The following is a 27,629-nucleotide window of genomic DNA, read 5'->3' as shown; positions in this document are numbered from 1 at the left end:
ATTACGTCATTATTAATTGTCCAATCCCCTTTTGCTAGGCATATATATTGTCTCCAATTTTCAGTCTTATAAACATAACTGAACGACAATCTATGTCAATCATGTTTAACATACATATCCATCACTTATATACACAGTGTTCTATCTTCATGACCTTTTCAAATCATTTAAATCTTTTAAAACAGGATTTAGGAGGAGCAAAAAAAAGCCTCATTCAGCTTCCCGGTTCTCCCCCAGTTTAAGCTCCTTGCTTCAGGTGATGCAAAAAAGTATTCACTGAGCATCTACTCAGCACTAAGAGCTTGACAGTGAATGAAGTGGATGTGGTCTCTGCCTTCCTGATGCCTGTAATCTAGAGTGAAAGGACGAGCATACCAGAATCAGGCACGTTTGGCCATTTTGCATATGTTATCTCATTCCGTTTTCAGCATAACCCTCTAACTAGATCTTGACATCTAATTGTATAGGTGAGGAAATGGGAACAGAGAGATTGGGTTCGTGGAAGAGCACAGCTAATAAATGACAGAACCGCAACTTGAAATCAGCTCCTCTCAACTCCAAAGCCAGAACTCAAGACCCCTGTGAGGGCTCTTTGCTGTACCCCAAAGACTTTTCCTGAAGCCCTTGCTCCATTCTACTTCCTACCAGGTCAACTACACCAAAGACAGTGTGAAGTGAGTGAATGCATGAGTGACAAATGGGCCATATGTTTACAACAGGACAGAACCCCAGTGTCTTCCAAAAGAACCCTGTGAGAGGGAAACGGAATTTGGAAACAAGGAACAAAAGGAGGGAAAGTGGAGATTTTAAGGTAGCTGATACTCCTAGCACACCTTGACTGAGTACTTAGATGGCCTGGTCGCTGTGCTCTACCATTTCATCCCCAGAAAAACTTTATCAGACGGGTGCCATTATTCTCCCCATCCTACAGCCCACTGAAGTCCGGTAATTTGTGTAAGTTTCCTCAGCTGATGAGTGAATGAGCCAGAGCTTTAACTAAGACACACGGCTAGTAACTAGTCCTTTAGACGGGCAGCAGAGGAGTAATTTAGGTCTTATTGTGCAATATGCACTCAGACGTAGAAGAATGAAGTTCAAGTCCCTGGTCTACCATTAACTGTGCTCTTGATCAGATCACTTAATCTCCCTGGGCCTGTTTCCTCATCTGTGAAATGAGGATCGTGGTATTTCTTGAATGCTCAGGCTTATTTTTATGCCTGCATCATACCCTGCTCAGTGTTTCATAGTCATACCTTAGTGAGTTGAGATTGCTCCAATCTCTGTTTACCATAATGGCGTTGCTCTCCCACTAGTCTGAAAACTCGGATTGATGGTTGTATACCCCACACTACCTTGCAGATACTGGAAAAACAAAAAGAAACCTGCCAACAAAAACTTGTTAAATGAGCAAATGTAAACAGAGGAGACTTCTCCTTAACAGTATACATCTGGGCAGATAAATTATGTGACTTCCCAGGCCTCAGTTTCTCCAACAAAAAAGTGAAAGCCATCATGATGGCTATATCCTTATATCCATCCTTATATCACATGGCATGAGAAAACACAGATCAAAGTATTTACTTTGGGCCCTTGAAGAAAAATGCTGATGGTGTCAAGGCATTATTATAATGTGCCACACTTACTGTGTAAAATCCTAAAGACCATCCAAGAAAGGAGAGGGAGTGAGAAGTGAAGGAAACGTTTGTGGAGCCTAACCCAGTCCCAGCCCTGTCGTAGGTGCCTCCATTGCTATTCGCTCTCATCCTCAGAACAAGCCTGAAAGGTGGGAACGATTGTCCTCCATTTTCTCCGATGGGAGATCTGCGCTCGGCAAGTGCAAGCAGCTTACCCGAGGGTCTGGTTCCAAAGCCTAATCTGTTTCTACAACACCATAGCGACTCTCGAGGGACAATTCCGCTTACATTGTTCTCCTCTAGAGAGCTGTCCCTAAAAACTCCCCTGGGTTTTTCTCAGCAAAGCCTAGAAAATTTCACCTGAGCCAGTTGTAGGAGGAATTGCGTGTCTGTACTGATTTGGGCAGAGAGCATCCTCTGAGGGCTGTCTCCATGAAGTAATAGCTACTAGAGCTCAGAGAGGGCGCCACCTGGGAGAGGCTGTAGAACAGCCGGCTGGCTAGGTCAGCCTTGTTCTTCTGGTTCCCAAACCTGACAGGACTGTTGGCTCTCGCACAGATGTCAGCTGGCTCCGTGCGTAACCACTGCCACCTGCGGAGACCTTTCAGGCCTATCTAGCCAAAACCAAATTTGTAATAAGCTAGCGATGATTCAAGGACGATGGCATTTCCTTCTCAGCCTTTATTTTCAGGAGGAAATAGTATTCTTTATGACCTGGATTCTTCTGGGCTGTATATATGAAGTACTTTTCATTACCTGGGTTTTGTGGTGTTTTGTTTTTTTTTAAAGCAGCGGTCAAGGCACAGAAACTTGCAGTCATTTAGCTACAGATTTTAGAGACTTTGGGAGTGTGGCAGGAGTTGGGAAGGGTTGAAAATGGGTTACTAAATGCATCTTCAGGCTGATTCATGAGTGGGAATACTATTTGATATTCTCCTTATACCAAGGGATGAAGCTTCACAAACTTTTGCTGATTTCTCCCTATTTCTCTGTGTTAAAGGCTGATCTCACTTTATAGGGAAACTTGAGAGGCCAATACAAGTCATCTCAAAACTGTCAAGTACCTATGTGGCTGCCTTTGAAAATTGCAAATCAAATAACGCTTGGGCAAGTTAGTGCAGTTTTCATTTCTCTCTCTCTCTCTCTCTCTCTCTCTCTCTCTCTCTCTCTCTCTTACTTTTTTCAAGATATAAGTTGTTCAACAAGATCTCTTTATTTGCCTGTGAAATCAAATGTCTCTGACTGAAGTTCTAAGCTATGGTAAACTGCTGTTAACATTGGGTTAAACTCCGCTGATAAGATATATTTGATAATTTTTTGATCTTTAAAAAGCAATCAACAGCAGGATGCCAAACTTTATGTACGATACATCATAATTGCAATCATGCCAAAAAGTCCATATCTGTTTATATGAATATGCATTAAAAAGTAACAAAGAGAATTTGAATGTTAACAGTGGTTATTTTCAGATCATGGAAACACAGACAATATTTTTACTTTCTTCTTTATACTTTTCTGTGTTTTCAAAATTCTCTATAAGAAGCATAGAATTACCTTTAAAAGCAGAAAAAAAAGTTATTTGAAAAAAGGCAAGCTACCCCTATAATAGTCGTCATCAATTATTATAAATTCCAATATTTAACAAGGAGCTTAAGATGTGAAAGACCAGAAAGTCTGTAGATTTTGAGTACAATTTTTAAGTAAGACAAAGAACACTGTAGGTCCTTATTATTTTCTTAACCAGGTGTCTAGGAGTTATTGTGTGTCTGACTCTTCTTTTATTTCATGAAACAAGCTAGAGAAAACCATATTTCTAGAAGTAATGGTGCCATAAACAAAGTCGTGGGTACTTCTAAATGTTTGTTGCCCAACCTCCGAGAAGCCAGAACAGAGGTTCTGAATGCTGAAGGCTAAAAAAGCACTGACTGAAGTGGAAACCGTGGTCTCTCTCTCAGAGTCGCGACCCAGTCCTGCAGGCTTGCTAGGAGCAGTGGGACAGACACGAGGAGAGCCGTGGGTCAGAGGCCTGAGTTCCACTCGCAACTCAGTCATTAACCAGTTGTGTGACACAGGCAGTTCATGCAACTTTCGTGAGCATCTTTACACTCGTTCATAAATGAGGTCTGCTCCCACCTCTAGGGACCTGCTTTCCCTGGCTGGAAAGTGGTGTGACTGGGGAAAGTCCAAAACTGGGGACTCCACGTTAAGGTCCAAGCGGGCCACTCCTTCCCTGGAATTGCCACTTAGGCTCAGTGTCCACACCAGGTTTCCACATCCCTCGGTTTCAGGTGTCCTCCCTTAGGAAGATGTTGCAAGGACTGACTAATACACACGAGTGTCCCAATCAGGATGATGCAGAGCGTAGGTGCTGGGAGTTCCAAATCCACAATGGGATTGCAGTGCGCTCACGCTCACGGCGTGACCTTAAAAGTCGCCTGCTCATCCCAGCACATGGGGTTATGCCTTAGCCTTCCTCTCTTTCCAAAGATCTGAACACGTTCACAATAATAGGTTGACAGTCTTAGGTGCATACAATAAAGGGAGCCCATTCTCCAGGAAGCAACCGTACTTTCTTCAACACCCTCCCAAGGAATAATTCTGATATATATATATATATATATATATATATATATATATATATATATATTTAATCTTTCCCAGAAAGCACTGGAAGCATTGTCCACAGAGAAGGAGGTACTAACATTTCCTCCTCTTCTCCAAGGAAAATGAATTCTCAAGAGTTTTCTTTTTTCTTTATTTTTTAACATTTGCACGTTAATTTCTGGGGTGTTCCAAACAGCACGGATCATGAACTCACATTGTGGTACTAGACAGTAAGTTTTAAGTCCCTCCTTTATACAGGGCAGTGGGGAGTTTCCTGGACAACAAGGGCAAGCTCACGCCCACGTCACCTGAAAGCTCTATTCCTCTGCCCAGGTGTGTTCCAAACCCTGTGAAGCTGTTGCGTCGTCTTCCATAGGTCAGTCGGGTCTCTCTGTGACTCCGCTGAGACCCCTAACCCCTGTCACTGTGGGGTGGGGAGACGCAGGGTGGCAGCAGCCGAGGGCGGGTGTCCCAGTCCCGAGAACTTCACCTCTCCCGCTACTCTCGGTCATCTTTTTGTCCCGTCTGCTTTGCAACGTTGTAGGGCTGGAGACGCCGTCGGATCTCCCCAGCACTGCGCCAGGACCGGGGCTCCGTGGGGAGGGGTTTTGGGGTCTTTGCCAAAACTGGAGGGGCGGCGTTCGCTTTCCGCTGTCCTCCCGGACTGCCCGGGGCCCCCAGTCCGGCGACGGCGGGAGGCGGGCGGCCCGGTATGCAAATACCTGGCTGGCGGGGGCCACCCCCCTCCTCCCCCTACTGCTCGGATAAAAGTTCTGGGCGGGGCGCCGCGCAGAAGCCGCTGCCTCCCGGGAGCCGGCCGTGCGCTCCGGCCCCGCGCCCGCCCGCAGCCTGCTCGCGCGGCCCCCCGGCTCCGGGTAAGGACGCGCGGGATCGGGGACCCGAGGCGGCTGGGGGAGACGCGCGCGCCGCGACCAGGGGTCCAGCGCGAGCCGCCCGCGTCCTCTTGGTCCCTCAGGCGCTGTCCTGGTCTGCGCTTTCTCTGTGGGAACCAGAGAACCGGCGCCTCCGCTGCGCCCTCCCCGGGGCCAGGCAGGTGTCATCTCCCCAGGTTGTGCGCAAGACCAGTTTGTCCCTAGGCTATAAAACAGAAAGGAACTGCGTTCGGTGCATGCGGGGTTAGGAGGGACTAAGATTATTTTAGAGTGGAGTGAAATGAGAGTCAAAAAGAAAAGCTTCCATGATGGGTCTCTGGCTGTGACCCTGGGTTTTTTTCTAGCCATCCGGAGACACTTTGGAGGAGGCAATGGGGAGGGAGAAACAGGCCAAGGGGAGAAAGGTGTGGGTGTGTGTACACGTTTGAATGGGCAGAATTAATCGGCTTTAGAGACTGCAGATGCTGGACAGAAAGGCTGGACAGAAACTGCTGGCCAGGCCCAGCAAGTTACCCACTCTGGAGAGTGGACCCCTAGTCTTGTGGAAAAGCGACTTTAGTAGTCCCTTTTTTCAAACCACTTTATTTTTTTTCCTTCTTACTTTAAAAAAAGAGGATTCTTCTGAAGACTATTTTTAAACCTAGCTCCCACCTCAAGGTCCATAAGTTAAGATTTGGGGTTTGCCCAGGCGGCCTATTATGGAAATACCCCCCTTGTCTCACTCCTGCCTTCGCTCCATCCTGCATCCCAGAAGATGCAATGTGGGAGGGAGAAAAATACCATTCCAGAAGGTGCCCAAGCCCAGCATACTGTTCCCCCCACGCCCTACCCCCATTTTATGATGTGGGGTGTGGGTCCCTCACTGGAGTGGGGAGAGTGGAAGCAGGCTCTCTCCTCCTCCCCATCTCTTCCCCAAAATCACTCAGAACCACCCAGGGAAGGAAGACCTTTAGGAGTCTTTGTGAAGACCTGAGGGCTTTTCTGGTGGAGCTAACATTACAGATCAGCTTGGTGCAAATGGGTGTCCTTAGAACTATGGAATCTGAACTGGAAGGTCAAAGGGTCAAAGACTGGGAACTGGGGAAAGTGACAGATCCTGGAGAGGATTAATTCCGAGGGAAGGGAGTGGTGAAGAGGTAGAGATATTTGACACCTTTCCTGTTTCTGTTTGTGTGTGTGGCTGTGGTTCTGGTCAGTAACTGGATAAAAGAAGGCTGGAAACATGTCGGAGTTTTGGTTAATTTCTGCCCCTGGCGATAAGGAAAATTTAAAAGCTATGGAGAAGATGAACACAGTGACCTCCAAGTCCAACCTGTCTAATAACACCAAATTCGCGATTCCTGACTTCAAGGTAAAGTTCCTGGGGAGGAGAAAGAAGGGGACAGGTTGGGTGGGGGTGGTGTCTTCTGGGAAGCCAAGGAGAAAATAACAGGGCAAAGGTAGCAACACTGGGTGACAGTCAGCCTGGGGATGACGATGGTCACAGGGGGTCAGTGGTCTGGGTGGGGCTTCACGCCACAGCCCCAAATTAACCGTGGTCCCTATGGACTTAGAGCCACAAGACAGAATGAACAGGAAGAGAAGGGTGCGGGTAGCAGTGTCTTCAAAAAGTGGGAAGAGCATCTTACACACTTGGGTCCTTGTGAGCTTCTTGGATTCTTCCTGTTTTGTTTTCAACATCTAAGAAGACCAACAATATAGTTTACATGTGCAGGCTGGGAGCGCTTCAGCCTTGATTGCGCTTTTGAACTGGGAGCAGGGCAGGAAATCCAGGATCCTTTTGGTTCTGACCGAGAGGAAGGAAAGGAACTTAGTGATAACTGGGTAGATGGCAGAAAGAGATTTGACAGTGCATGAGTGTCTAAGGGCTCTTGCAGTGGAGAACAAAGTAAAAATGAAACAAACATGAAAGAGGAGCCAGACAGGTACAATCTTCTTACTTCAAAGAGAATGGACTTCTTGCTGTGCTTCCTAAGATTGTAGGTGTCCAAGGGGAGGAAGCATTGTGGGGGCTGGAGGGATGGCACTAACCACCCAGAGGTAGCTCGTTTAGCAAATTGACATAGAAACCTCTCCCAAACTTCAGTTTGCCCCTCTGCCTAAAGAGCTGCACCGTCAGCTGCCCCCGCTGTTGGTGGTGCTAGTACAATTGCTAGCGTTTATCAAGCACTATGCTGATGGTCAGGCACTTTAAAGGCATCATCTCAAATCTTTGTCAAGTCCCATATTATAGATCAGGGTGGCCTGAGAAAGGAGACCAGGGTTGTAGAACCCTGTTAGTGGCAGCTCTGGGTTCTGAACCCATATCTTGCTGACTTTTCACACCGGCCACTGTCCAGTGACGGATGCCATGACAGTGAGTAAATTCAGCATCCACTTACCGTGTACTCTGTGTGAGGCAGTGCGCTAGACTGGAGGGTACAAAGATACAAAAGACAGGGCCCCTGCCCAAAGTTGCTGAAAATCAAGTTGCTTAAAAGGAAGCAACTTTACCTACTAGAGATATCCCAGTTTCCTAATTTCCTAATTTCTTTTTAATGTCTAACTGGTGGGTAGTAACATGATGACAAAGTTTTTCCTTCTGATTCTGAGAGTAGACCTTTAAATACAGTTTTGGACTCTGTAATGATTTCCACACTAAGAAACAGATCCTTGTAAGTGATCTGAAAAGGACTTCCATGAATGGTGAAATGGGAGAGAAAAAAAAAAAGCTGTCCTCTGCCCCAGCAAGGTTATCGTTAGTGACTTCAAAGAAGAGCAGAGAAAGGATAGGCTGGACTCTCTTGGAGAAGAAAGGCTTTCAGAAATAACTCCCTTAACTTACTTTCTGGTATATCTCCTCGGCTGTAGGGATAAATCCATGATGAGCAGACCACCATTCCAAGAGAAAAATGATCTGCGGGCAGACCACGACATAGTAGCCACTTCCTCCAAAGACAGGACTATGACAGCTTATCCTCTCGGCACACAAACACAAAAATCCCAAATCCACTGGTTTCCCTTAAGAGCTCTTCCCAGGTTTCCAGTTTGGCTATTGACCAAGGGCAACTAACTCAAGATGGAAGCCCCAGAATTCCTTGTACTGTTGTTGAAAAGGCACCCATACTTCTCTGCCATGAGACTTCTGAGCCTCTAACTTCTTAATGATCTTTCTAGGTGGGGACCTTGGATTCTCTTGTTGGCCTCTCTGATGAGTTGGGGAAACTCGATACCTTTGCTGAAAGGTAAAATATTTCTTATTTACTACATACAAGTGAGAATTTGACATTGTTGTCAGGTGACACAGTGCTCTTGCTTTGGCAGAGCACGTACTTGTCTAAACTCGGTCCTAGAAGTCACGGAAAGAGCCAGAGTTGATCCCTGTAAGGGCGCCGAGTAAACAGGAGAATGCGGGGTCCACTGCCTAGTTTTATTTGCTGGAGGCAGCATTTTTCCAAACCAAGAGGGCTATTGCATAAGGTGTGGAAACACTTTGAAAACTAATTGGTGCAGTTTCCCTCCAAGGCTTTTTGTTTGCTTTTGTTTTTGTAGTAACAGATGCACATCGTAAAAAAATTCGAAGTACAAAAGGAAGGCTCTCCAAGTGAAAATTCCTCTGATCTGTTTTCACACACTTACCTGTTCCCTCATTTCTCCTTTTTTGAGGCAACATTATTATCATTTTCTAGGAGAGCCTTCCAGAGACTGCCCGTACATATATACAAGTAAAGATGAATATGTTCTTAAAAATCATTTTGTACAAACGATAACGTGTATTCTGCACCTTGCTTTTTTCACTTCATCACATATCTTAGAGACAGTTTCATGTCAGTCCATAAGAGCACGTTCTTCTTACTGTCTGCATTACCGTGAACAGATGTTGCCTTCGTTTATTTGAATTTCCCTATTGGTGGACAATTAAGTTTTCTAGTCTTTTGCTATTGCAAACAATCTGTAATTACAGCCCTTGTCCTTACTTCTTTGTGCATATGTAGGAGTGGGATTAAAAGTTGAAATGCTAGGTTAAAGAATATTTGCATGTGAAGTGTTATAGATCTGTCCACATACCCTCCCAGAAGCTGGCCTTATTTACGCTCCTACCCAAAATGTGTGAAGATATTTTAGAGTCTGAAAATTATTATTTTTTTAATTATTACAAATCTGGTACAAAATCATTGCAAATATTTATAGATCATAGAAAAGCATGGAAAAGAAAATACAAATTTCCCATAATTGTGCCACCCACACAGAGATAACCGCTTGATATATTTGTAGTGTGTACATCCAACTTTCCTACACATAAATATTATTTATGCATACATATATTAATAAAGGTGATAGCATGTTATGCATGTTTCATAACTTGCTTTTCCCTTCATGTCTTGTTCTTTCCATTTCGCCGTTAACTTTTCCACTGTAATATTTGGCCATAAGGATTTGCCATCATTTATTAGGCAGTTTTAAAATAATAATAATAACCCCTCATTTTGGTGAAAATGAAAATCTGTTGTATAACGAGTGATTTTGAAAGAATGCCGATGGGATAGATCAGGCAGCCTTCAAGGGTCAGACCATACTCCTGCTGAAATGACCCAGGTTTGCCGACTTGATCTGGCTGCCTTCGTAGAGGGTTTTCAATTTTCAAGGCCTGTGGACATGTGCTATTTTTTCTTGTCAGTGTAATGGTGATACGACTGTTACTACCTTTTTAAATGCATTTTTATGGAAAAAATGGATAATTAAAAATTCTACTGGTTATAATTTGAGGATTTCTGACCCGCAGATGGGCACCAGGGGCCAGGAATTAGATTTTCTGTGTGCAGTGGCCTAAGACTAAAAAAGCATCCTTTGTTAGTAATATTTTGCTCTATGTGGGTTGTTGGGCTAACTCCGTAAAGGCAGTCCTCGTCACCAGGTAGTTTGCAGCTCACAGTCTGAGGAAGTAAACTAACCTATGGCTTTCTCATTTGTAAAACGGGATAATAGTGATCATCTCTGCGCTTTCGGGGAAGAATGAAGGGGGGTAAAATCATCTTAAATCAAGTATTATCACAGGACATGTTCTGTGAAAAATTAATGTCCAGGAAAAAGCGGCTTGATCCCTAAATATCAACTTGTTTCGTGGGCTGCTCTGCACCATGGGGAGGTGGGTCTGACAGACACCGTGGAAGCCACCCCTCTGCCCTAGGCTGGCGATGGCCTTCAGTGTTCTTGGCAGCCCCAACAAACCACAGCATGAGGCTGTGCAGTGAGGTGGGGCCACATTGGCGTAAGAAGTGTGAATTGTTCCTAGGCCTGCTGCAGAAATGACAGCTACATGGCATTTTATCTTTCCAGACCTTTCTTTGCTACCAACTTTCTTCCCTAGTACAAGTCCTTTAACCGCTTTCTTATCCACCAAAGTCTCTAGCTCTAAACTCTATGATCCTGGATTATTACTTCCGCTTTTGTTTCTTTTGTTTGTATTTTTCAATAAGCATTAGTGTTTTGTTCTCTACCTGTTTGTTGCACAATTTGCTTGTGATGGTGGAATAGTATCTGTTTGAGAAATAATGTATGTGACAGTGTGTGAGCAAGCAAGTTAAGGCTATCATTATGAAACAGATATGACCTATTTGAATTAAAGTGTTTTGTTTTGTTTTTTTAAAAAAATAGGCTAGGTGTAGTAAGAATGAAAATTACTGTATATTGTTTCATTTTCCCTTGTGTGTATATTCTCGAGAGCCTTCTTATGGGGGTGGGGTGAGAAAAATGGTGCGACCTGAGAACCCCACAATTCTTATTTCTAGCGTTTATCTATCTAGTTCAGGAGGCAGGGTACCTTGTCTTAGGAGTTAATACTGGAGCTTGGGGTAAAATAATGGGATATGCTAATAACATCAGGAGACCGGTTTCAGGTTTTTGAAATGCCCTACCTGATGCTCTGGAAAGTACCCAAGTGTTATTAGATAAATAAATGCTAGCTGACTATGTAACCCAGGCAGCATAAACCTGTCAGCACTGCTTCTGGCCAGGAGAACAGAGACGGGACAAGAGTTTTCAAGGTGTATTGTTTCCGTATCCTTTTATTATTTATTTACTCAGGGCACTAGAGCGTTTTTCCATGTTAGCTGGAAGGCAGGGTTTGCTTACTGGAGACTTCTCTTTATTTTTGATTTATTCCCCCCATGCTGTCTTTGTTAATTTAGTCTGTATTTACACCGTAATATCTGAGAAAACAAATGACTTTCTCTTTTAAAAAGGCAACACCTGTTTTTTTCAGTGTACTGTGCCCTTCACAGTATCTTAGCCAGTTTCTCGGTGCTGGTTGAAATATTACCAGGCTCTCAGGTATACCTCATGGGCATCTATGGTACATTGGTGACTGTCACTTGTGCCGGAGTGCATTCCCTGGCTTGTGGAATAGTTGGTGGCTTTTCTTTACCCATGTGGTTCCATGCAGTTGACTGAGGGTTGGCTGATCAAAGATTACACAGCTGCGTGTGGATGTCTGCTCAGGCACGCAGATCTTAGGGAGTTCGTTCTCCTAAGAGCGTTCTAAAGATAAGTAAAGTGTAATTTATAAATATTACCCAAACTTCTCTGTTCCTGCAAGAAGATCAGATAGAGGTTATCCACATGACATTTCTGCAATTAATTAGACCAGTATCAATTGAATGCCTGTGTATGCTGTGTGGTTTCTTGATTCCTCAAAGCTGCTTTGCAATCCTACTGTGTGTTCGCTGTTCTCCTGCTCTCTCTAAAGACTGCTTCAGACCTTCATCATGCCCCATTTATCCCCATTATCATCTGCTCCCCCAGCCTCTCCTCCCACCCCATGCCTTCACATCTCCTGGTTAACCCTCTCTGATACAGCTGAGTATGACCCTTTCTTCACAGTGCTCACCACAGTGGGCTTTTACATTCTCTTATGGGATTATTTAGCTGTCTCCCCAACCAACCTGTAAGGTCCAAAGGCCAGCCTTTTGCACAATTAGATCCCAGAACCTATAACATCATAGGCCCTCAATGACCGGCAGAATGAATGGATGGAAGAAAGATTCCTGGAATGTTACAGCTTCACAGGCCTTTAGAGATTTAATCTAACCCCTTCATGTTCCAAATGAAGAAACATGCCCAGCAAGAAGCTCCTAGAAAGAGCTGGATGGACTGGTAGTGGCAGAGGAGGTATAGACCCTTGATCCAGATTCACCAATTTGCCTATTAATGGTCTGTCTGTCTGCTTGCATCTCCCTGTCTCTAAGTGGTTCCCACCAGCCCAGCAGGACTTGGGGTCCTGAGCTTTATACGAACTAACCAGCAAATGGCCTCTTTCTCCTTCCTTTTACCCTCTACCATCAATCATTATTTATATTGATTATAAATAATCACATATTATTTATAACACTTAATAGTGTTTTTAAATACAGACATTTGAAAATGTCTTACTCATTGCTCAGATAGTTACTGTTGACATTTTCATAAAAGTAATATATTTACACATTAAAAAATATCAAATGGTATGAAAAGGTACAAAAAAGGAAATAGTTCCACTTTACTCCCAATTCCTTTCCCTAACGGAAACCATTATTAGGGTTCATGTGTTTCCTTCTCTGGTAAAACAAAAGATACACGTACACTCATGTACATTCATGATGCAGTTCAAATATTTACCTTATTTTGAGAACTCCACTAAGCACAGGTTTGGTTTGGTTGTGTTTGTTTTGTTTTGTTTTTAAATATATATCCTAAGTATCTAGGGCAGAATTTGGCACATGGTTGGAGCAAAGATCCTATTGATAGTTCATTTGGGATTACACTGAAATTAGGGGAAATTGACATCTTTATAATTTTGAGTGTTTTCACGCGCACAGCTCATCTTTCAATTGACTTAATTTTTTTCTTTGTTCCTCTACTAGAGCCTTAATGTTTTATTTACTAAAAGTCCTGCACAATATCTTACTGATTTTTCCCTAACTTTACATTTTTTGATTTTGTTGCTACGATAAATGAGATATTTTCTTCAAATGCTTTTTGTTTGTAAATAGGAATTACCGTGTATTAACTTCATGACCTGCCAACTTGCTGACTTTCCTTATTGCTTCTAATGGTGCTTCAGCTTATATTCTAAGGTATTCTAGGCATGTGATTATATTGTCTACAAGCAATACTTTCTCTCTATTTTCTCTCATTTCTTTCCCTTGCTTAATTGTATCAGTTAATATTCCCTCCAAAAAATGTTTAATTTGTCAGTGGTGGTAGTGGACATCTTAGTCTTGCTCCTGTCTTTAATTTGAACAATTCTAGCATCTCACCATTAAGTATTATTTCGGCTCTTGTTTTGAAATATCTATTATCATGCTAACAAAGTATCTATTTCTGTTTTACTAGGAGTTTATCTAGAATGAATATTGCATTTTTTTCAGACTCCTTTTGTGGCATGTAATGAATTGTTCCTATGTTTTATTTTCCCTTTGATGTTAATATGGTGTATTTATTAATAAATATAATTACTGAACCATCCTTGCATTCCGAGGAGAAACCCTACTTGGAGTGTTGAACTCTTTTTGTTAATATTTTAAGATTTTGCATCAGTATGCATGAATAACAATACTGACATCGTAATGTGATCATCATAACATAATGATAGTTAACATTTTTGGTGTTTCATTTCCTTTGATTAGGCTACCCAATCTGTTCATTCTTTAAGAGAAGCAGCTTTTTTCTCAAGTTTTTAAAATCAATTTTATTACTTCCCTGATTTCTAATTTTTAAACTTCTGCATTTATCCCAATTTACTTTCTCTGGCTTTATTTGGGTGTAGTCTCTTGCTTTTCTCTATAAAACATATGAGCTATATGCTTTAGTTAGCTAGTTAGTTTTGTTCTATAATGCTCAAGGCAATGAACTTTTCTCTGAGTATGACATAACTTTTGACACGTGGAATTTTTATTATCAATTCATTTCTAGATATTCTGCAAGATTTTTTTTTTTAATTTCTGGAAGGTTAAGTTTTTTTGGTTGTTGTTTCTGTTTTTGTTTTACATTTCTAATTGTAGTGCTTTGTTGTTAGAGAATGAAGTAAGTGCTCTTTTTACCTTGTGTATTTGAGGTTTTCTTTGTGACCTAATGTAGTACTGCTTTTTCTAAATGGTCCGTGGTACCTGGGATGGGTGTATTCTCCTGGTTTCATTGTATAGAGTTGACATGTTTACTGGAGCGACATCGTCAATGGTTTTCATATCTGCTGTGTCCATGTTTTTTGTTGTTGTTTATTTGTTTTTTAAAAGATTTTCTTGGGGAATTGGGGGAGGGGAACAGTGTTGGGGAATCGGGGAAGGGGAACAGACAAGTTGCTGTCCTTTTTTTCTTCAGTCTAGTTGTGGAGGACGTCGCTTCACTGGCCCATGTTGGTATTATGATCATTGTGCTCTTCCCAGCTGAGGCAGATCAGTCGCTGGCCATTGGACAGCCGCTCATGGCAGCTCATGCTGGCTGCCGGCCACTCACAGTAGCCCGCTGCAGCCCCACTGCAGCCTACGCCATTGCCAGCGACTCATGGCAGCCCAGCTCCAGGTCGAGCTGTTGTTCACCATCCTAGCTGTAGAGGGTGCAGCATCACTAGCCCATGTGGGATCTGAACTGGCGGCCCTGCTGCTCAGAGCTTGCACTCCCAAGCCAACTCATAACAAATGAGCCACTCGGCCGGCCCTGTGTCCGTTTTTATACTTGGTGCCCTGTGCTGCTACTATTGGATGTGTCAAACTCTATGACAGTTACACCTCCTTGATGTTCTCTAGTGCCTCTGTTTTTATTGTTTTCTGTCTTGAGTTCCACACCACCCGATGGGTGTCACTTTCCTGTTTTTGAAACTGCCATTAATTAATCACACATTGTGTGCCAGGCACTGGATTGGGCGCTTCCCGTTTCTCCATTTCCTCATCACATCTTTACCACAGCCCTCTGTGCTGAGTGAAGGTTCACATGTTATAGATGAGAAGACTCACGTGTACAGAGTTAAGTCATCTGTGCAAGGTCACATAGCCGATGCCTGTCAGGCCTTAACCTGGTCAACCTGCTTGTCTCCCTTCCTGGTCACAGGTCCTTGGCAGATGGCAGTTAGCGTCTCCCCACCTGCCTTGCCTTCACCCCTTCCTTCAGGCCTTGCTGGGATAGTCTCTGTTTTGCCTTAGGTGATTCAGTACCTGACAGGCCCCCTTACCACCCCCACCCCACCACCCAAACTCCCAGCAGCTCTCACCAAACCAGAAGTCCAGCCAGCAGAGAAGGCAGGAATGTTGGCTGGCTGCTTCTGTGCGGTAGGCATGGGGTAAGGGCCAGCCTGAGGCAACATTGTGAAACTCACAGAGTGATTCCTTGGATTTAGTTGAAGGCATGTCCATCCATCGTGGGCCTTGGCCAACTCCTGGGACCCATGGCTCCACTGTTCTCCAGACCGCAGCCCAGTCATGCTCGCTCCGTACTTTGCATCAGCTCTTCACACTTGATGGCAGCCATCTAGGCTGTTCTTCTTTCCAAGAGCTTAAATGGTCCTTTTTTGCATGGCTTCATGTCCTAAATGAATATCCTTCTCAACAGACTGTTTACTTGGATACATTCTCCTTTTACCTGGTCTTTCTCATCTCAGCAAAGGCTCCCTTGGCCCGCGCACCTGGTGCTCAAGCAAACAGCCTGGGCACCTTCGTCCTGACTGTCCCCTTGACCCTCCAGTAAGGACCAAGCCCTGTGGGCGCCACCTCTAAAACCTGTTCCATATCTGCCCACTTCTCAGCGCTCCGCCTTCTTCCATGCCACCTTCGTCACGTTCCTGTATTTTTACAGACTCCTAGCCCATCTTCTGTTCCCCTCTCTTCACACGGCAGTCAGAGTTCTTTTTAAAAATCACATGACTTTCTCGCTTGCAACCCTCCTGCAGGTTCTCAGTGCTTCAATGTAAAGCCCCTATTCTTGACCCTGGTGTCCAGATCCCTTACTGGTCAGGCCCCGGTTGTCCTCCTTCATGGCCCACTGGCTCACTCACCTCCCACCACCATGGCTCCATGCCTGTCCTGGGTTTTGCACAGCTCAAGCCCCCAAGTGCCCCACCCCCACCTCACCCTTGCAGGGTGGGCTCCTTCTTTTTTTTTTTTTTTTAAAGATTTTTTATTGGGGAATTAGGAGATGGGAACAGCGCTGGGGAATTGGGGGAAGGAGAACAGACAAGTTGCTGTCGTTTTGTTCTTCAGTCTAGCTGTGGAGGACATTGCTTCACTGGCCCAAGTTGGCACCATCATTGCACTCTTCCCAGGCGAGGCAGATCAGTCGCTGGCTTCTGGATGGCCACTTCACAGCGGCTGCTGGCCGCTCACGCTGGCTGCTGGCTACATACGGTAGCCCATGGCAACCCACTGCCACAGGGGCTGCAGCCTACGCCATCGCCGGCGACTCACGGCAGCCCAGCTCCAGGTTGAGCTGTTGTTCAGCGTCTTAGCTGTAGAGGGCAGTGTCACTGGCCCTCACATGTGGGATCCGAACCGGGGCCCTCTGGCATCCCAAGCCAGTTCTTAACCATCACGCCACTCAGCCGGCCCTGGGTGGGCACCTTCTTATTATCCCAATCTCAGTTTAAATGTCACCTCTTCCAGAGACCTTTTTCCGACTAGCCAGCCTGGCCCCTCTAGGGCACTCTGTTTTGATTCTCTGTGTTGCACATGCCACTATTTAATACTTTCCTTGTTTGCCTTTGTCTGTCTCTTGTAGATAATCAGCCCCAAGAAACCAGGGACTATATTTCTATGTCCAACTCCTAGAATAGGGCCTGGTTCATAGTGGGTGCTGAAGAAATATTTTCTGAATACATATTCATCGTCTCACGTTAGTGGGCCTTCTCTTTTAGCATTAGTACGATCTCCCGGGGAACTTTAAGAAAAGTACAAGTCCTTGGGCAACACCTCCAGGGTTACTGATTGGGGTAGGGTCTGCGAGTCGGCATTTTCAGTGGGGGCTGAGGGTGAGTCTGAGGCAGGTGGGGTTGAGACTTTGAGGCACATTGCTGCCATTTGATAAGCACTTTACACAGCCATATCCCATTTAATCCTAACATACATCTAAGAAGTCGATCTCAAGGCCAGGGATTCTAAATGTACATTAAAAAGCTTATAATAAAGTCTTTTTCCTTCTGAGCAGGTAATACGCTCACATGCTTCAAAGAGCAGACCAATATAAAAGGCTGTACCGTGAGAAGTCTCCCTTCCACTATTTCCTTATCCGACCCCCACTTAGTAAACTGCTTTTATGAGTTGCTTGGATACATTTCTGGTGCTTGTTTATGCAACACAAGACAATTCCAATATATGTTTTGATTTCCCCCCCCCCCTTTAAACACAAAGTAGTAATCAACACGTGCCGTTGAGCATCTTGCTTCTTTTTCACTTAACAGTGTATCCTGGGAGATTTCTCCCGTCACTGTACATGGAGAGCTTTCTGGCTTTTTATTAATAGCTACCTGGTGTCCCACGTGGGGAGCTACCATAGTTCATTAAGCAGCCCCAGAGATGTGCACGTGGCTTATTTACTTTTATGGGGCAGGGAGCTGTTCCCAACAGTGCTGCACATGTGATCTTGCACCTCCATCGTCACTTTGCACGTGTGAGTGTGGAGGTGTAGTTGCAGGATGAATTCTCAGAAGCAGATTGCTGGGTCCATGAGTCATGCCTTTGTAATCTTGATAGGCGTTGCCAGATTTCTCTGGGTTGACCATTTTGCATTTCCATCAGCAATGAAGGAGAGTCCCCATTTCTCTGACATGAAGTGTGTTGTCAAATTTGGGGGGTTTTACAAACTCGATAGGTAAGAAATGCTACCTCAGAGTAGTGTAAGCTTTTTTTAAAAAGGCGTTATTTAAACATAAATGACATGCAATAAGTGGCAAAATTTGAAAGGGTACAGTTTGATGGGTGAGTTTTGAGATATGTACATGAAACCATCAGCACAGTCAACATGATGACCATATACATTACCCCCAAAACTCTCCTTCTGCCTCTTTGTAATCAGCTTCTTCCTGCACCTCCTTCAACACTGATCTGCGTCTGTCACTATAAGACTGCAGTTTTAGAACTCTTATATAAATGGAATGACATAGCATGTATTCTTTTTCTTGGCCTGTTTTTCCATTCCACATCATTATTTGAGATTTATCCATGTTGTGAGATATATATATATATACACATATACACATATATATGTATATATATATGTATATACATACATATATATATATATATGGAATGTTTTACTGCTGGGTAGTATTCCATTTTATGCACAAGCCTCAGTTTGCTTACCCATTCACCTATTGAGGGATGTTTAGATGGTTTGTAGTTTTGGGCTATGAAAAATAAAGCTGAATACTCATGTACAATCTTTGTATTGACATGTGTTTTCATCTCTCTCAGGTAAATGCAGCTAAGGTGCTAGGTACCCACCATGTTAGTTCATGTATCCCCTTCGACGCTCAAACCTTTGGATTGTTTCCTGATCCTATGGGATGGACGTGGCTTGTGGGAGGGCCAGATCAGGAACCTCTAAAGCATGGGGTCGCATGGACGAAGCTTGATATCACAGCTGCTTTGAGTACCGACTATTTTGTAGACATAGGGAACGTTGAGATTTTTTTTTTTTTAAAGCAAATGCCCATTCTTTGAAAAGTTCCCATTCTGGGACATGTAGATGAGGCGATCGATCCTGGGTGACACTGAGTGAAGCAGGAGCATTGGACTGATGTCTTGTTTTGCGTCTTAAGGCCTTTGTCCAGCTTCCTTCACTCTGGTCTCCCCTTCACATCGCCTGGTACATAATGGACACTCAGCGCGTTTATGTCGAGTGCGAGAAGCAACATGTACTGAGTGGGGATGTTATCCAACACTATTGTGTTTGTTAGGGGTGACTCGCCTTGAGGAGGGGGTACTTATAAAGGGTGAGTAGCATCCAGGTAACTCAGGACATTCCAGGTGGCTCTGGGTGACTGGTGCAGGACGGGAAGGGTGCGTGAGGGGCTGGAGAAAGAGGAAGACTGACAGGGTGTTCCTTGTAAACTCTGCTAAGGAATTTGAACATCAATATTTGAACACCTTGGGAAATAGCTTAAACAGTACAATGGCATGCTGAGATGTGTATTTTTAGAGATCCCTCTGGCTGCTGTGGGAGGGATGGACAGGGGGAGGCTGGATTGGAAGAGGCAGGCAAAGCAGAGAGGAGGCCACTGAAGGAAACCTGGAAAGATGGCGTGACCTGTCCGGGACAGTGCCCAGGGAAGGGCTGGGATAAACCTACAGTAACTATAAAATGTGGTGGTAATGGAGAAGAAGGGAGCAGGGCCAAGGAACTTTGGAGACGGGGATGACATCCAGCATAAAGGGCCAGCCTTGTCATTGACATTCTCCTCCAGGCTGAGCCTCCACCTGGAAGCCAAGCGTAAAACCAGGATGTTGTGGCTGCTCGCTCGGGGGTTGTGAAAGAATTCACGAGGCAGGTAGAAATACAGAAGAAAGATTTGTTCAAGTAAGAGAAAGGTGGGCTGGTCAGAGTCTGCTGGAGACTACTGCCTCATCTTAAGTTTTATATTTTCTAACTAGGATGTAAATTGCTTAGGCCTGTAGTGGAATCTTCTGTTGAATTCGGCTTTGTCCCTTGGGGTGGGGGAAGATACCACAACCTTTGCATATGTTAGGTAGATTTAAGTTGGAGCCAGGAGTGGATCTCATAAGAGAGTTGCGAAACCTCTCTCAAGCCACAGGGCCTGCAAGGCTGAGGTAAACAGAACCTCTGAAACTGGTATGCATAGTAAATATATAGTAAACAGAATCATTAAGGTTTGGTGGGAGGGGAGAGAGGCAAAGAAAAGAGAAAAAAACTTTCATAAAGTCCCAAGCCAGATTTCAAAGTAGAAGATTTAATACCACCATTACAACCCCCTGTCTTATCACAGGATATGGTTTTTTAATTGAGATATCATTCACACACCATGCTAGTCACCCCTTTGACGTGTGCAATTCATTGGTCTCCCGTATATTGACAAAGTAATGCAACCATCACCACCATGTAATTTCATCGCTATCATCTTGAAAAGAAAACCTGTACCCATTAGCAGTCACCTCCCTCTTTCCACACCCCTGGTCATTGGCCGCTCACTCTATGAATTTGCCAATAGTGGACATTACATGCACAGGGAAAGCCAGGACATTTTAAGATAAACTAAGAAAAGAAACACAGCCCCTGCAGCCTTGCCATGGAGTGCGAATGGGGCAGCAGAGGGGACTGACCAGGTGTGAAGTCCCAGCTGTCTCTGCAATGTGGAGAAAATGTTTGCCTGTGCAATCTGTTGCTTTCTTCTTATTTTACAAGAACTCTCTTAGCACAAACAGACAAGGAGTTTAAATGAAGACAGGTCTTATGAAAAAAACCGTACGTTATTACAACCAATGTATTGCTCTAAAATTGAGGCAGGAAATATTGAGGCCTTATTTTAGCCTTGATCAGCTACGAAGGGGCCTCGTGACCTCCAGCAAGTTCCCACTTCTCCTGGGTCTTTAAAGGCCCTTCCCTCTGTGACCCATGCGATGATTCTGGTGGGCAGATGCTATTATGGTCACACTTCCTGGGCATAATGATAGGTCAGCGGGAAAAGGAACGCACACAGTCAGGCAAGGTAAGAAAGTTTGAGAAAGTCTATTTTATTAAGAGAGTGTCTATCGGGCTGAGCAAAGACGGCTACAGCCCGGGCTGCACGTCTAAAGGAGATGTGCAGCCCCCAGGGAGGAGGTGAGGAGGGTTGTAGAGGGGCGGTGCTGACAGGGCAGCTTTGTTTGAACAGAAAATGCTGACTGCCTGTATGCCAGTAGCTGTTTGGGGGCATTTTCTGTTATCACAAGCTGGGTTCTGACTGTAGGTGCAGGCCAACAGACATTTTGTTGTTTTCTTGCAGACATGGCTCTGTCTGTAAGTCAAGGTCTCTGAGAGCTAACATTCAGAGACCTAACACATAACTCTAAAGTAAATTAAGGATTTTTAAATGGGAGAGTGGGGGGGAGAACTTTCATTTTATGTTTTAAGGTAATAAAACACCTACTTCATTCAATTATAATGAACATCCCAGTTAACATCTTTGCATAAATCTATGCCTACAGTTTTGTCGGTTTTTTGTGTGTTTTTTGTTTTTGTTTTTTCTTGTATTTCTTTTTCTTTTTATGTCTACATTTTGGGTTATCTCCTAAAGTTGCATTTCCCAAAGTGGATTTACTGGTTCAAAGGATACTGACATATTTAAAGCTGTTTGTACATATTGCTAAATTGTTTTCCAGTGAAGTTGCAAGGAAGTGCCATTTCATCATACCCTTGTCAGGTTAGTGCCTTGAAAAAACTTTGTTTATTTACCTGACAGTGAAAAATGGTGTGTGATTGTTTTAATGTGTATTTCTTGGATTACCAGCAAGAGTACACATATTTTCAGGTGTTATCAGCCATTTGTAGTTCCACTTTTGTGACTTGCTTGTTTTGGCCTTTGCCCATTCATCCCCTGGGGGCGAGGCTGCAGGTTGCACAACTCTGGGGCCCCTCACCTTGTGTGCGCTGGGGCGAGGCTCCGTGTGAGTGGGGCTCCTGCAGTTGAGAACAGTCATCAGTGACTGCTAGCTAGATTGACTTTCAGGCCAGCTCTCCAAGACTTAAATGTCAGCTACTCCTTTCCCTTTCCACTTAGGGGACTGCCCAGTTTTCCCCAAAAGACTGCAGGACTCTGGAGCATTCAAGCAACAGTTTGCAACAAGGAGCCTGCCCAGTCTGTGCCTGTCCTAGGGGCACATTTCCTCGGAGGGTAGGCTGGCTTTTGAAGAGGGCCAAGAATTACTATGCCATGATGTGGGTGAATCAAACTGTATCATGCCCACTTGACAAAGTGAATTCGATTTTGCATGAGAAGGGTAATTTTGCTGAGTGGTTCTACAAAGTATGCAGAGGGGAACCCCTCTAAAGGTGGGAATATCAGCCATTGCAACTCCCACTTTCCCAGAAGCCAGGTCAAATTGTAAAGCATTGGTATCTCTGGGGCCTGAATTGCTCTCCAGTCACATTTCTGATGACTTTGCTGCCAGGCATGTTGAGTTAATTTCGTTGTCCCCGGGCCAGGAGGAAGCAGAGACGAAGGAGCAGGGTGAGGTGCCCAGGGGCTCCCTGACTTACCAGCTGGTGGCTGCATCTGGACCTCACGTGGGCTCAGGGTTCTAGTGTGGCTGCAGAGGGAGGCGGGCCTGTTGTGGCTCCTCCGTTGAGATGCTGAGGACAGTTAGAACTGTAGGGTGAGCTTGGGGTTTTGATTATCCAGAGAGGGACATCTTATCCCCTGGTGTGCCCAGAGCAGCTGGTGTGGTGGACAGAGGCTTGCTTTAGAGGCAAGGTACATGGTCAGAGCTAGCTGATGTCACAGCCACCTGCAGAGGGATATTGGTCAAGTTTCTTGGCCTCTCGGAGCCTGTTTTCTCAGCTCTTGGGGGACTCCCCTTGTTAGTCCAGAGAATTCGGATACATTAGCTATGCAAAGTGCCTTTCTCAGGACAGCTCACAAGAGCTGTTGTAAACCCTATTGTTTCAACGCCCTGTGGAAACTCCAGCTGTCACCTGTTGTGTCTCTCTCCTTCCTGACCTGGGGTAATTTCTGAAAAAACAGACCCACCTCAGCCTGCTTTAGCCGGAATTATCCAGAAAACCCAGGGAAGAGGGAAGCCCTCTCTTTCCTGTTGCATCATGGACTTGCACTCAGGAACTCAGAGCCTGATATCCGCACTCTCTTTACAAAAGAGCTGGGTGAGGAGACCCCGCTGCCCCCAGCTCACTCAGCTTCTCTCCTGGGGGGCTCCCCATGTGACTGCCAAGGTAAAGAAGATTAATTTGAAAGAAATATTTATGGGCTGACCGCAGGTAACACAGTCTTGACTTATACCGTTATTTACGTAGTACAATACCATTGTTTTTTAAAATTATTATCAATACATGCTGGTTATTTTAAAAATCCAAATCCCACCTCTGCTCTGCCTCCTTTCCCCCGGCGCTTGGAAACCACTACTGTATTTGTTTCTAAGAATTTGACTGTAGATACCATGGAGAAGTGGAATCATACTGTCGGCATAGGCAATGTCCAAACCTGTTGAGAATTTCTGTAAGAGTTTATTTGAGCCAAACTGATGACGTATGTGGGGAGCAAGAGCTCAAATGCTCTGGAGAATGGCAGTTTTGCTGTTTCTTTTATGCATTTGAAATTAAGGAGGAAACATAAGGAAGATTACCTGAAGGTGGGAGGAAGCAATGTGGGGTGGGATTACGCCATAGTTAAAATTATGTGCTTCCGGGCCGGCCGAGTGACTCAGTTAGTTAAGAGCTCGCTCAAAAGTGTGAGCTCTGAGTAACAGAGGTTCGATTCCCGGCCCGAGCTGAGTTGCCGCTGAGCTGCCAACAGGTGGCAGGATGGCTCAGCTAATAAATAAATAAATAAATAAATAAATAAATAAAATTATGTGCTTTCTTGGGGTGGAGATTGGATTAAAAGGTAGTTAAGATTATGTACTCTCTTGAGGGTGATTACTGCTTATTTCAAAGGTATGTTAACCTAGATGCACAAAAACGATGGACAGGGTTTGCTTAAGGCAGAGATAAACCTTTTACTAAAAAGTTGTATGTCTGGGGTATGACTACTCACTGTGACCTGCTCAGTTAGGAATTTATGATCAGATCACTTTCCATAGAACCTGTTTTGTGTTGTTGGTTTTTTTTTTTTTTTGGTGCACAGTCAGTATTTTTCTTCTTGTGACTAGTTTATTTCACTTAGCATAGTGACTTCAAGGTTCATCCATATTGTAACATGTGCCAGAATTCCCCTCCTTTTTAAGGCTGCATAATAGTCCATTGTATGTATATACAACATTTAGTTTTTCCATTCATCCATCAGTAGACATTTGGATTGCCTCCACCTTTTGGCTGTTGAAGGAAATAATGCTGCTGTTTGTTTATTTTATTCATTATTTTATTATTTTTTATTATATAATTTTATTATTTATTTGCCCCTGTTATTTATTCTTTTTTACTTACAAAAGTACTAATATGTCTTAATTCAAATATGACATTACAGATCTACATAGAAAGGGAAAGCCCCCATTCTTGTATGTGTAAAGATAAGCAGTGTTAACACTTTGGTGTCTTTTCTTTCAGGATTTTCATTTATGTACTGATGTACGTGTATATACTGGTGTAATTTTTTAAAGTGAGATTATATACTGTACATGCTTCAATATTTTTTAACATTTTATTTTGAATTAATTTCAAATTTCAAGAAAAGTTGCAAGACTATTAAGAATTCCCGGATTCCCTTTGCCATGTCTGCTTTAACCTCTCTCTCTCTCTCTCTCTCTCTCTCTCTCTCTCTCTCTCTCTTTCTCTCTCACTTTTTCTTGTCTTCTGACAGTGAATTGCAAATGGATGTCCCTTTAATGTATATTATCTAAAAACAAGGACATTGTCTTATACAGCCCTAGTATAATGATCAAAATCAGGAATACAGAATTGTTATTTAATCTACTAATTTTACTTGGATGTCACCAATGGTCTCAGCAGTGTCCTTTGTAGGTAACAAAGAAAATCTCTTATTTTCTCAGATGATAAACATGGAGATGGCGCCCTATTTTTTACAATTAATTGTCATGTCTCTTTAGTCTTGTTTAAACTAGAACAGTTACTCAGACTTTCTTTGACTTCTATGACATCGTGTTTTTTGAAGAGTACAGGTCAGTTATTATGTAAAATGCTCCTTAATTTCAACTCACCTGATGTTTCCTCACAATAAGATTCAGGTAACCCACTTTGGCAGAAATACCACAGAAGACAGGCCATATTCTTCTCAGTGCATCATCAGAGACACTTGTTGGTCATCAACCCCATTACTGATAACTTTGGCCACTTGGTTAAGATAATATCTACTGTGAAACATTTTTTCTCATGAAGTAAAATTTACATCCAGTGATGAATTTTGTTGGCTACATCAATATAACCAACACCGCAATCAAGATTACATGCTGTTTGCAATTTGCTTTTTTTGTTAAAAATATTATGTATACATCTTCCCATATGCGCTGGTGTAAGTTTTTGTCAAGTGTTTTAGAGGAAGGTGCCAGAGTTTACTTACTTTAGATGAGCTTGGAAGAACATGGCCTTTGGAGTCACGTAGTTTTGGGGATCAATTTCTGCTCTGATACTTGTTACCCTGTGTAGGGTGATTTTTTTTTAGTTAAGTCTTAATTTTTTCATCTTTAGTATGGGAAACCTAATAACTATTACAAGTAAATTTTTTAAAAAAAGGAACAGACCAGTAGAGAAACTGGCAAAGGATCTGAATGCACCATTCACAGAAGAAAACGGCCATTTGTGGAGTCACTAAACCCATGAAAAGATGTCCAGCCTCACTGATGACCAAAGAGATGCAAATCAGAGCAACCATGAGCTAAATTTTCAGCTGTCAGATTGTCAGAGATTAAAGATTCATGATACCTGGTGTTGGGGAAAGTTTAGCGAAGTGGGTACGCACACCCACCGTTGGTGGGTATGTACACTGGCTCTGTATTTTTGGAGGTAGTTTGGCCTGTTTGTTAAAATTGTAAATGTTTAGAACCTCTTATTCCAGTAGTTACTCTTTAATGACTTATTCTGCGTATGTACCTGCACAAGTGGGCAAAATACGTGTATCATTGCAGTATCCTATCAAAGCGGAAACAACCCAAATGTCCAACAATAGGGAATTGGTTATGATACTGCCATGCAAGGAAATACTGCTCAGTGAAATGAAAGCAGTGAGGAAACTCTATTCTGATGACATGAAAACGTGTTCACAATGAAGTGTGAAGTGAAAAAAGTAAATTTTAAAATAGCACCTGGACTTTTATTGGAGTTTCCTTTCAATGGCAAAGATGTTGTGATTTAGCAATACCACAATTTGCTGGTGACGTAAGTCTGTGATCACAGCTAAGCCAGGACCACTTTTGCTATGTGCAATAAGCAGATTTTTCAAGCAGTTACACTTCATCAGGCCATGTTATTCTGAGGTGTTCCGGGGTGGTGGATATGCCTGAGGGCAGGCAAGCGGCCATACTTGTTATGAACACTTTATAAAGGCTAGAACTGGGAGCAGCACAGTCATTTCATTAACAAAGCGATGAGCCCTGTTTTAAGATCAGTTAGGAAGGTAGCATGCGTGTTATTTTAGGTGCTGTGGAGTGCCGGAATTCATTTATTCGTTCAACAAACATTTCCTGAGCAGCAGTTGTGCCTCAGGCATTGTGGTGAGGGCTGGAGCTACTACTACCTTCATGTAAACAAATAATTACTCCAAGTATTACGGAGGGTATGGTAATAGGAGATAGTAACTCGCATGGGTCACTATAATATTGATACAGAGGAGCCATTGACAGCATTACAATAGACGCTCTCTGAGAGCAGGGACTGTTCTGTTTGCAACCTCGTGAACCGTGCTTGGCACACAGTTGCCTCATGTATGGAGTTTGTTAAAAGAATGAATGAATGAATGAATGAATTTATCTATCAAGTCAGTGTTCCAACAGATAACAGAAGCCCCACTCATTAGGATAATTTGTGGAGGCCAGATAGTTGTGTGTGTGCTGTAGGAGAACTGCAGGGGGTGGTGCTGGAACTCAGGAAGATGGACAGGTGGTGTCACACTCCTAGGCTGGAGGGCCAGAACGGATGAGAGGAGTCGGGTTACAGGAACTGGGAGGGAACCAGCCTCACTCTCCCCCAACCCACCCCATCTCCTGCCTAATCTACCCTTGAGCCAGAGGGTAGAGAGCCTGTTGCAGTCCACAAGCAGTCCACCTCCACTAGGGTGCCATAGCACCTCTGAAGATATCTGCCACAAGCTCCCAGGGCCTGGCACTTACATGCATTGCACCAAACTCTACAAATAACCATGTGAGATGAGCAGTTTCATCCCCATTTTACAGCTGAGGAAACAGAATAGGATTAATTAGGTAACTTGCTCACGTTATAATTAGTCAGACGCAGAACTACTATTCTAAGAAGCGCCAACACATTTGTGGAGACTGATGCCCAAAGATGGGCCACAGTGACTGTAAAGATAAGACAGCAGTGTGGCCTGATGGCCAGAGCCTTGGAGTCTACTGATGGACTGGATGGCTGGGACTGGATGGAGGGGCAATTTACTCCTCTGGGCTTCAGTCTCTCCATCTGTAAAATGCGGTAGTCGACATCTTTGAGGATTTATGTGAGGATTAACTGAGATGATTATAGATTGATTGGTGCTTGGTAGACTCCACTAAATGGTAGGTGTTATCAAAAGAAAACCCCAATCGGGCCGGCCGAGTGGCGCGATGGTTAAGAACTCACTTGGGATGCCAGAGGGCCCCGGTTCGGATCCCACATAGGAGGGCCAGTGACACTGCCCTCCACAGCTAAGATGCTGAACAACAGCTCA

The 27,629-nt window shown here is 43.8% G+C and overlaps 1 protein-coding gene across 4 annotated transcripts in view; it reads left to right on the top strand.

Annotated features, from left to right (window-relative positions):
* Nucleotides 1-4,440: 4,440 nt before the first annotated feature.
* ATP6V1C2 (ATPase H+ transporting V1 subunit C2) overlaps nucleotides 4,441-27,629 on the top strand; it is a 48,316-nt gene continuing 25,127 nt past the window's right edge. For 2 of the 4 annotated variants that reach the window (XM_019650033.1, XM_019650030.1), the window contains exons 1-3: nucleotides 5,031-5,113; nucleotides 6,328-6,482; nucleotides 8,288-8,355. In XM_019650033.1, coding sequence (XP_019505578.1) covers nucleotides 6,354-6,482; nucleotides 8,288-8,355 — 197 coding nt within the window. In that variant the 5' untranslated portion in view covers nucleotides 5,031-5,113; nucleotides 6,328-6,353. Of the gene's footprint in view, nucleotides 4,615-5,030; nucleotides 5,114-5,252; nucleotides 5,308-6,327; nucleotides 6,483-8,287; nucleotides 8,356-27,629 lie in introns of those variants that run through there. The other 2 variants (XM_019650031.1, XM_019650032.1) reach the window with 2 other exon arrangements.

Source organism: Hipposideros armiger, unplaced genomic scaffold, assembly GCF_001890085.2.
Source record: "Hipposideros armiger isolate ML-2016 unplaced genomic scaffold, ASM189008v1 scaffold_137, whole genome shotgun sequence".
In the NCBI taxonomy this organism is placed as follows: Eukaryota; Metazoa; Chordata; class Mammalia; order Chiroptera; family Hipposideridae; genus Hipposideros; species Hipposideros armiger.
The sequence above is the reverse complement of the archived record's forward strand: the minus strand, read 5'-3'. Positions and strand labels throughout refer to the sequence as shown.